At 35.3% G+C, this 10,266-nt stretch overlaps 2 protein-coding genes across 2 annotated transcripts; both read left to right on the top strand.

Moving 5' to 3' along the window:
* The first annotated feature begins 802 nt into the window (after nucleotides 1-802).
* Nucleotides 803-4,974, top strand: LOC110858758 (H/ACA ribonucleoprotein complex subunit 4). The gene is made up of 9 exons (XM_022107622.2): nucleotides 803-998; nucleotides 1,296-1,480; nucleotides 1,987-2,455; nucleotides 2,526-2,639; nucleotides 2,794-2,954; nucleotides 3,348-3,468; nucleotides 3,546-3,664; nucleotides 4,086-4,277; nucleotides 4,515-4,974. Exons 1-9 carry the CDS (start codon nucleotides 977-979, stop codon nucleotides 4,689-4,691), a joined length of 1,560 nt encoding a protein of 519 aa, XP_021963314.1. The 5' UTR covers nucleotides 803-976; the 3' UTR covers nucleotides 4,692-4,974.
* Nucleotides 4,975-5,509: 535 nt separating this feature from the next.
* LOC110858833 lies at nucleotides 5,510-9,115 on the top strand. Its single transcript, XM_022107720.2, has 8 exons — nucleotides 5,510-5,752; nucleotides 5,853-5,920; nucleotides 6,255-6,279; nucleotides 7,256-7,490; nucleotides 7,787-7,929; nucleotides 8,100-8,287; nucleotides 8,766-8,893; nucleotides 8,975-9,115. The coding sequence occupies exons 1-8, from the start codon at nucleotides 5,671-5,673 to the stop codon at nucleotides 9,042-9,044; spliced, it is 939 nt and encodes a 312-aa protein (XP_021963412.1). The 5' UTR covers nucleotides 5,510-5,670; the 3' UTR covers nucleotides 9,045-9,115.
* The last annotated feature ends 1,151 nt before the right edge of the window (nucleotides 9,116-10,266 follow it).

A 10,266-nucleotide genomic window follows, 5' to 3' on the forward strand; every position in this document is an offset into this window, starting at 1 on the left:
GGGAAATTTGGATTTGTTCATAAAAGATATCATTTCCAGACATGGAAAATTATATTTTGTGTGCGTGGCGACAAAAAAAATCGTGCATGACGACGAGTCTGCAGTTCGAAAGTCACGAGCAAGTTTCAAAATTTTGCAAAATTTTGCAAAGATTATGCATCCAAACCAAATAAACTAGCATAGACAAATCTTGTTTTTCTTGTGAGTTGCTAATTCTGTTACTAAATTTGCATGCATTTTTTTGCACGAGAATGGATTAAAATTTTGCATGCATTTCTTCTGTACGGGAATGGATTTAAATTTTGCATGTATATTTTCAGCATGCGACACGATACAAATTCGTCACGAATTTTGCATCCATTTTCTGAAAGACCCAATTGAAATTTTGCATATATCTTTTAAATTCCTTGTGATAAATTTCCATGAAAAACTTTGCCTTCATTTGTCCTTCCATGCCATTAAATTTCCCATGAAATTTCTGAACCCACATCATAGAGTTGTATATAACAATGACCCACATTGATAACAAGATTTCAGAAATTTATGCAAACATTTTCATCATAAAATTATTGGTCACAAATTATCGCAAAATTTTACAAAAATATTGCAAAATTTCCATTTTCTCTCTCTCCACCCCATCTCAACACCGGGTCTTATTTTTATTTTGATCTCAACCTGCCAAACACTGGCCACGGGGGCATGTCGCACCCGCGTACACGCGGGCCATTCAAACCTCTCTCGTGCTACCGTGCTGCCCATGACTTTTCAGCAACCACATGCATTTCAATTTCCAGTCCACCATGCGTTCAGTCTCCACTCCACACTCCACAAAAGCCGCTTCTACTTATCAGACACCATTTTAAATAATTAAATATCCAATTTTAATTAATTAAACTTAAGAGGAAAGGTGGTCAAAGACTTTGACTCAAAGTTGTGCTGTTTTTTAAGATAAAAGACCAGCCAACTTTATCTATTCATGATGGAAATGGAAATTGCTGGTGAGTAAATTTTATATATTTATTTAATTGGATAGTTAAATAGTTAGTTAGTTAATTGAATAGTTCATTAACCCTTCCATAAAAGCACCGGTCTGCAGTTAATCGCAATCTTGGTCCGGTTGTCGAGTGAAGGCAAATTAAAATCAACTCTGGGTGTGATACGTTGCTAATTTTGATGCGATAAGTATCTCAATCTGAGTTGGTACAATTAGTTAATTGTAACTACTTAATTAGCTACTAGTTTTGGGGCTTATCTTAAACTTGGCTTATCTCATATCTGTTTCTTCTATTTTATAGGAGGGATCGGATTTGAGCAGACTTCCAGCAAGAAGAAGAAGAAGCGAAGCAAGTCAGAAAATGGGGGGGATGCAAACGGTGGGGAATTATTGCTCGCGGAGGTTCAGAGAGATAAGAAGTTCGTCCTCGCGTCGAGTGATAATCCGGCAAAAATGCGACCCAGTGAGTGGCCCTTACTTCTCAAGGTAAATTGAAAGAAAGGTTTTGTTTGGGTATAATAAAATTTCAAATTTTTGCATTTTGAATAGAAATTTTAAAATCAAAATCATGTTCCGTGATTCATGGCTAAATTAGTAAAATATGGAAATTGTTTTGAACACTTTCTAAGAATTGGGAAAAAATTCGTTAAAAAATGGTGATATCTTTCTGGACACTTGTTGCTGAAAAACTGTCAGTTTTCTGTCAACATTTAATTAAAAGTAGTCAAATTTCCACCAAAAATAAGTTTTCAGGCACTTTTTGTTGCCTAAACTGTATAACACTTTCCAATTAAACTTGGCCCTTTCAAAATCTTACTTTTACCCCTTATCCTTGTTCCTATTTTCTGACAAAATTGTATAAAAATGTGTGAAATTTCCATCCAAACGAAAGTTTCTCGACAGACTTGTTGCTCTCCAAATTGTACAAACAAAATACATTTTGATCTTCAATTGATCCAAATTTCACTCAAATTGTCCCCCATTTTTTTCAGAATTTCGACCAGCTCAACGTAAAATCGAACCATTTCACTCCCCTCCCTTTCGGAGCGTCCCCTCTCCAACGGGACATCAAGGACTATGTCCGTTCCGGTTTTATCAATTTGGACAAGCCCTCGAACCCCTCATCCCACGAGGTCGTCGCATGGATCAAGCGGATCCTCAAAGTCGACAAGACCGGACACTCGGGCACCCTTGACCCCAAAGTGACGGGCTGTCTCATCGTCTGCGTCGACAGGGCGACCCGGCTCGTGAAAAGTCAGCAAGGCGCAGGAAAAGAGTACGTCGCCGTGTTCAAGCTGCACTCCGCCGTGGCTGGAGAAGCCGTCGTGTTGCAGGGTCTAGAAAAACTCACGGGTGCCCTATTTCAACGACCCCCATTGATTTCCGCCGTCAAACGTCAACTCAGAGTGAGGACGATTTATAAAAGTAAATTGTTAGACTTTGATCCTGACAGGAATATGGGTAAGAAACGAAAGGAAGAAGAGATTATTTGTGAAGAGGTCAAGGGTTAATTCTTTTTTTTTTTGCTTAGGTGTTTATTGGGTCAGCTGTGAAGCTGGGACGTACGTGAGGACGCACTGTGTCCATTTAGGTCTAGTTTTAGGAGTCGGTGGTGTCATGCTCGAGTTGAGGAGGGTGCGCTCAGGTGAGAAAAAATGAGGATAATTTCAGGGAGATTTGTGGAAAAATGAAAATATTTTTGTAACGGGAATAGATTTTGCAAAAGTTAGAGTAAAATTGATTTGCGAATAAGTTGCAACGTTTACAAGATTTTAATTTTTGTTTTTCCCCTTTGACAGGAATTTCCTCCGAGTACGACAACCTTGTCACGATGCACGACGTTATGGATGCTCAATGGGTTTATGATAATCATAAGGATGAGACTTATCTGAGGAGGGTTATCAGTCCCTTGGAAGGTCTGCTCGTCTCCCACAAAAGGGTCATCATCAAGGATTCCAGTGTAAGAAGAACAACTTATCTGAACTTCCGATAACCTTCCATAAAAGCACGAGCCGCGTCACAATGTCCGGTTGGTTGTCACGTGAAGGATATTAAAAAATCAAGTCTGGGTGTGATACGTTGCTAATTTTGATGCGATAAGTATCTCAATCGGACTTGATACAGTATTTATTCAAAATTCTGGGAATTTTGGAAATTTAGATTTTTGGCGAAACTGATTTTTTTGTAATTATCAAGAAGAATTTTTACTAGTTATTTGTATGCCTGAAATTTGGTCAGGTTTTTATAAATCAAAATTTACATGTAAAAACAACAGTAAATTTTATATTAGAATTTGAAAATTTTGCGTTATTGATAAGTGTCACTTATCTTTATGCTTATCTCTTCCTTCCAGGTCAACGCTGTCTGTTATGGGGCGAAAGTAATGCTTCCTGGCGTCCTCCGATTCGAAGATGGGATTGAATTGAATCAGGAAATCGTAATTGTGACGACGAAAGGAGAAGCCGTCGCGTTGGGTGAGTCATCTTATCTTATCATGGCTTTATTTATCCAATTTTTTTTTGTAACCCAACTCATCTCAACATTTGTTTAGCCATCGCACTAATGACAACATCCACAATGGCGATGTGCGACCACGGCGTGGTCGCGAAGCTAAAGCGTGTCATCATGGAGAGAGACTTGTACCCGAGAAAGTGGGGTTTGGGGCCGAAGGTTAATTTTCATATTAATTCTTTCCTCACAAAAATCTCTCCTACATTATCATGCAAAATTTTGTGCAGAATTTCGATTGTTTTCCAACCAAGGGGCAGTTTCTTGATAAATTGTGAAACTGTCTCGTTTTTGGTTGAGAAATAAAATTTTCCAGTATGAATTTTGGAATTTTACCGTGAAGTTTTTGAAATTGGTTGAGTTTTAGGTAAATTTTTAGTCTTTTTAACAGCATTTTGATATTTTAAGGATTTTTAAATAGATTTATTGTTGGATTTTTATTTTTAGAAAATTTTAATACTTTCAGGATTTTTTAAGATTCATTTTTTAATCGAGTTATGATGTTTTTAAAATGATTTTCTCATTTTGTGAAAATTTTATTCTTAAGAATTTTGTCATAATTTGTTATATTCCACTTTTTTAGGCCAGCGTGAAAAAAGAGATGATAAAGCAAGGGCTTTTGGATAAGCATGGGAAGCCTAATGACAAAACGCCAGCGACTTATTTGGCCACCGCCGTGTCGCAGATGGCCGTCTCCTCGCCAAAGGTGAAAAAGGAACCGGAAGACTTTGTCATCCCCTCCGCCGGAGATGAACCAGCCCCCTTGAAAAGAAAGGTATGCAAATATATATTTTTTTAGATTTCTTCCCAATTTCTCCCCAAATTTGAATTTGGGGAGAAATTGAATCTAGAAATGTGCAGAGATTTTAATTTCCTCTGTCACCGAGTTGATATTAAGTGTATCGGGTGAAATTTATCTCGAGAGAACAATTTAATATAAAATAGGACGCAAAAAAGTTGAATTTTCCGTCCAATTTTTTACCAAGTTATTAATTGTTCTTGTTATTTTTAGCTGCCTGACGCCACCTCTCCCGCCACGACGGAGAAGAAGAAGAGCAAGAAAAAGTCGGTGGAACCGGAAGTTGCTGCCCCCGCTGAAGAGGAGACCGCGGAAGTAGAAGAAACTGAAACGAAGAAAAAGAAAAAGAAGAAGAAGAAATCCAAAACGGAAGAGGGCGAGGATGAATAAGAGTAGCTATAAATTAATTAAGACTTAAATATAAATTTTTAAATTTATATTATTGTTACGAAATATTGAAATATTTAAAATTATTTCATATAAAAAATCCTAATGTTTTGACAAATCTTGTTCACTTGACTAGACTTTTTTGTAAAGATTTAAAGATTTTGTTACAAAATATATATGTAAAGCTGCCTAAAAAGCCATGTAAAAGTTTTAGAGTAGATAAAATTCAGGAAAAAGACTGCGAAAAATTAATAAAGTGTTACATTTAATGTTAACACAAATATAATTCATGCACAATTTGTCATTTAAAATTTCAACAGAGTCCCACACATTAATTCCATTTAAAATCTTCATCGAGTCTCCTACAGCAAAAATGCATGCAAAATTCATGACAACTTTCCAAATTGTGCCCATGAAGAAAAACCTGCAAAATTTTCATACAAAATTTCAATGGCGAGCGTCAAATACAAAAAAAATCCATGTCAAATTTTCATCCAGCTTGCAAAAAAATGTCCGCAAAATTTCTAAAGATTCGACGTTTAAAAAAATCATGAGGAAAATTCCATGCAAAATTGCAATCACGTCACATAAACAATAGTAACTTTACTGTGTTGATTAGTATGTCCAATTTAAATCCTGATCCTGCTTCCGTAAGTTCAAGTCCAGTCCAAGGTCGTTATTTCAATTCCTACCAAAATGTCACCTCATCATTACCACCTCACTAAAACAGTTCTCTTTAATTGCCGAGATGAACTTGATCCCGTCCAACTTCCGGTTTTAACTTCCGGATCATTATTCTTTCCAAACCACTAGCACAATTTCATTCCTACTTCGTCACTCTGGACAAACGATACCGTTTCCAAATTTATAAATTTCCTAAAAGAAAAATCAAACCCATACATTTCTACCGACACAAGTTACAAACTTCCCCAATTTCCTTTGTAATTTGCAAAGTCCTGAAATTTTCTTAAAAAATCGAAACATGCCGACACCACATTCCCACTTCCGGTTAACCCCCCTTCTCGTGACCTTTATCCCTCTTATCAACCTCATAAATGGACAAGGTACGTCCTCTTTCGTGACCACGTGGCCATGATTTTAGTCGGGTCAATCTGACGCCCTGATCTTGGACCTTTACTAATTTTCCACATTAACTTGACTCAGGTAACATGTGTGGAGTAGCGGCTCCGGATCCAATGAAAACTTGCATCAGTGTCAGATTACCATGGCAGGTGTGACCTCAGAAATTCTAATTTTTAGCCCGAGTCAAGCCTTATGTACCCGAAATGGTTGTTTGTCTGACTGTCTATCTATCGATTACGCTCGTAAAACTTGTCCAATCGAGTTGAAGTTTTGCACACATGGTACATGCAAAATTAGGAATCAAGTTCGAAAGATAAGTAAAAAGGAATATGTTTCCCTTATATCTTTCCCTCTCAGGAAAAATAAAAAAAAGCTGAAATGGTGGTATTGCACCTCAATTTTAATAACAATCTGACTCGGGCTAAATAAGGCTGCGTTGTGGGTTTTTAAAATAAATCTAAATTTATATTTTTATATTTTTAGCCGGAACCACTCTACTTTTGCATGGGTAAAATATTTCATAATTTTTTTGTTGGCAATTTCGAGTATGTTGTAACTGGAAGGAAGGGAGATCTTCTGAACTAAATTAACATTTTATAATCTTTAAGAAACTAACTTTTGTCGTGATTGCTCCGCATTTTAAATATATATATTTTTAAATATATACATTTTATAAATATTTCAACGATGTAGAGCGATCTTTTTCGCTTAAAGAAATTGGACCACACGAAATCCAGAGTGTTATATTCAAAAATACAAATTTTGCGAAAATTCTTGTTTTTATGTTTTTTCGTACATACTTACCTATCTCGCAAATATGTACTCTGAGATGTTTCCCTAATACATGTTTCACAAATTTTTATCGTCTGTTCATTACGTTTATCCAGAAATTATCCGAAAATTCACGAAAAATTCGTCGACAAAATTGCCAACTTAATAATAAAGTTTCCTCATAAACTCCATAAATAAAAATCGGAACATTAAAATCTGTTTTTTTCATGTCCAAAAGTCTTTTTCATTGATATGATATATGATTTTATATTTTACAATTATAATCTCGAGATTATTTTAGAAATTCAGATTTTTCCCCAATCCTATCTAATAATATTTACAACTTACTAGAAATCTTACTAAAACCCACTTTCGTCGCTTTGATTTACACTAAAGAATGAAAGATCTGAAGATTCACATTTATATTTCTAAAATTCCAATTTTCTCGTAAATTCCGTAAAACAATAAAAATTCAATTGATTTTCTTTATATTTTCGTCACGATTTTGCTTTATAAATTTTTTTGTGCAAAAATATAAACATTTTCCCCAAAATTGTTCTAAATTTTCTAATTTCTCAAAACTTTTATAACCAAAAAAATAGAAATGCTATCATCCTAACTTGTCTTCACAATTTATTTTTATGAAAAAGTCCTAAGATTTTAGCCTTCAAATTTTCCTAAATTTCCTAAATTTTCAAAACCTCTATCCCCAGAAAAAGAGAAGTTCCGCTACCGTTCGCAATGTCGCCAGACTAAAGGGAACTGTGGTCTTGACCTGTTCCGAAATGACACCTTGGTCGTCTCGACGCCATGGGATTGCTGCCCTTTCGCATCTATGCCTGACCCTTGCATGACCTCGCACTGTCCCCCAGCCCCAATGGGACGAACTTGTACGGAAATCTCGATCGGCCAACCGGTCTGGGGAGGAGATTGCTGTCCGTCGTACTGGTACGAATAGTGTTGGTAGATCCGATCCGACAGCAGTCGATCCGAAAATCGGATCGGATTCTTTTTATCCGACCGTCTACTATAATATGGATTCGATCCGAAAACCGGGTCGGATCAGATTTTTTTATATTACTGTTTACATACATTACTATATGGATCTGATCCGATAATCGGATCAGATTTTTTTTATCCGACCGCTTACTCTGATATGGATCCGATTCGAAAATCGAATTCATGTCATAGTAAACGACCGGATAATCCGGTCTTATAGAATTATACCGGATTATCAACAATAGGTGCGAAGAGGGCGGTATTCAGCCCGACGGATGCAGGATGAAGAGATTGGATCCCATGTGTGTCAATCCGCCACAGGGAAAGACCAACTGTGTTGCGTTTCATGACCCGCACGGATGCTGTACGAAATTTCAGTGTGATGGAGGTCAGATTTTGAATAATTTTGAACATGATTTTTCAAGTTTTTAGAAAATTCCAGTTTTGGTCTTAGATACTCTGATAATTACAATTTACTTTTTTCTTAATTGATTTTTACGAATTTGGAAATTTTACCCCAAAAAATAAACCAATTTCCTCTTTGATTTCCACCCCCAGAGGGAAAACCCGGCCTGTGTCCTGCACAGCATCACGCTATGGAAATTCAGATGCGTCTCAACACCACGCACGCGCACATGATGAACATGTCCATGAAGGGCGTCACCACCAGAAATGCCGCCTCGTCGAGAACAGTTGCACATCTTAACGTCCTGGAACCCCACGCGGAGTCGGTTCATCATCACATGGTGACAAATATTTTGCCATTTTGCAAAAAATGTGTTACAAATTGTAACTTACAATTTTGGAATAATTTTAGCACAAAATATGAAAATTTCCTCAATTTGTTAGAAAATAGATCAAAAATATTTCAAATTTTGTAAAAAAAAATATTATTTTTCAGTCTTTTGTAAAATTTCCTGCAACTTTTTTTTACCAATTTCGACACGAATTTTTAACAATTTTTTTGATAAATTTAAATTCCAATGATTAATTTTCTAAAAATTTCCCCGATTATCCAAGAAATTTTTCAGGTCCTTAATATTTGCCATTGTTATATTGCCATTTGTTATATTTGCAGGATTTTTTTAAATTAATTATTTTTTTAAAATTTGTACCTTTATTTTCTGTACACAAACTTTGTGGATTAATTTGAACTACACTTTTTGAAAAAAATCTAAGATTTTTTAACCAATTTTTTTGCATTTTGACCCTAATTTTTTTCAGGAGAGGGGAATGCCGGTCGCTGCTGTCGCAGGGGTGGGAACTTCCTGCATAAGTGACGCAAATTGTCCCGATGCCTTGAAATGTTGTTCTCATGATATGTCATCCTACGGAGATGGGCGCTTCGTCATGTGATTAAAAAATTAATTAATTAATCAGTTGATTAATAATCCATACTAATTAATTAATCTAAAAAATACTCAATTCTACAGGCGAAACATGAACCCCACACACGGCCAGTGTCTCAACCCCGTCATGATGGCACCCATCCCAGCCACGTGATTAACTTGATCAACTCATTAATTAATAATTATAACTAGTTGATAATCATCAATAAATACATTTTGAAAAAATTGTTTCCATTTTTTTCGATTCAGCAAATACTTCATTATCGAGAATTCTGATCTTTTATCTATTAAATCAACTTAACATCCATTATATTCATTATTTTTCTAAACGACGTATCACCAATATATCAAAATTATTAAATGGTTAAAATGAAAGTGACCTATTTAGGATCATGCTAAAGTGAAAAGTATGTATGCAAATTTATAACTTTTCATTTTTTTGTATAGCATAAATAAATGGAGGAATTTATGAATATTCATAAATTTCTGAGAAGATGTCCCTCTTTGAAGAGGTTGAAAAAGCCGTTTTTTGTTCACTTTCTTAGCCAACAGAGTTGTATTGCATTTTTAAATAATGTTGATTAAAAAGTTGGCCACGAACGTTTTTTGTCCAGGTGTCGACGCCAACAAGTTTTTGGCAGCGACGACAATTTTGTTCATTTTTCGACAAGTTTTTCGGCAGCGACGGTAATTTTGTTCATTTTTCGACGGCATCTGCGCCGTCACAATGTTGAAGGAATAGGAAATCAAATTTGCGAAATTCTTAAATTTATAGCAATTGTGCCATGAATTGGAAACCATTTTATATTAACTGATATTATTTGACTTGACTTTACTTGACCGTAGCGTATTCGACTTACTTCTAGTACAGTCATTGTCATACTAAATATATCGCGATCGTCAAAATGTAAAAAAAAACGTAACGTTCGAATATTAAGAAATGTCAAATTACGAAATTGCACCGTTTTAACGCCAGGTTTATTTAAGTTTAATATTCAAATTATCATAATTTCGTCCAGATGTAATACTTTTGGTTCCTCAATTGGCCGTTTGTCGTGTCTATTTATAAATTCGTCTAAAATTTTGAAATATTTGGAAATAGTCCCATAAAAATTTTCACTTTATCCACCGACAATAAATTTGTTTATGTTATATTTATGCAAAAGGGGTAATTTTTGAGGTTCAACTTTTTTCACCTGCAAATCGGTTTAAAATACATCTTACCACATTCACAAACTTTCCATATAATACCAATTAAAATTCCTAATTTTGCCAAAATTTTGACAGATAGTCAAATTATCCTAAGTTCATTGTTTACTGTTAAATTTAGCCATTCAGCAATCTTGACAGCATGACATTTATCGTCGTGTATTTTG

This window comes from Folsomia candida, unplaced genomic scaffold (assembly GCF_002217175.1).
Source record: "Folsomia candida strain VU population unplaced genomic scaffold, ASM221717v1 Fcan01_Sc022, whole genome shotgun sequence".
In the NCBI taxonomy this organism is placed as follows: Eukaryota; Metazoa; Arthropoda; class Collembola; order Entomobryomorpha; family Isotomidae; genus Folsomia; species Folsomia candida.

What these genes read in the sequence shown, in the direction of transcription:
- LOC110858758 (XM_022107622.2), top strand. Translation starts at nt 977, where the DNA reads ATGATGGAAATGGAAATTGCTG. An exon ending in GATGGAAATGGAAATTGCTG is followed by an intron (nt 999 to 1,295) that starts GTGAGTAAATTT and finishes TCTATTTTATAG; the next exon opens with GAGGGATCGGATTTGAGCAG. An exon ending in AGTGGCCCTTACTTCTCAAG is followed by an intron (nt 1,481 to 1,986) that starts GTAAATTGAAAG and finishes CATTTTTTTCAG; the next exon opens with AATTTCGACCAGCTCAACGT.
- LOC110858833 (XM_022107720.2), top strand. Translation starts at nt 5,671, where the DNA reads ATGCCGACACCACATTCCCACTTCCGGTTAACCCCCCTTCTCGTGACC. An exon ending in GTGTCAGATTACCATGGCAG is followed by an intron (nt 5,921 to 6,254) that starts GTGTGACCTCAG and finishes TTATATTTTTAG; the next exon opens with CCGGAACCACTCTACTTTTG. An exon ending in GGAGATGGGCGCTTCGTCAT is followed by an intron (nt 8,894 to 8,974) that starts GTGATTAAAAAA and finishes TCAATTCTACAG; the next exon opens with GCGAAACATGAACCCCACAC.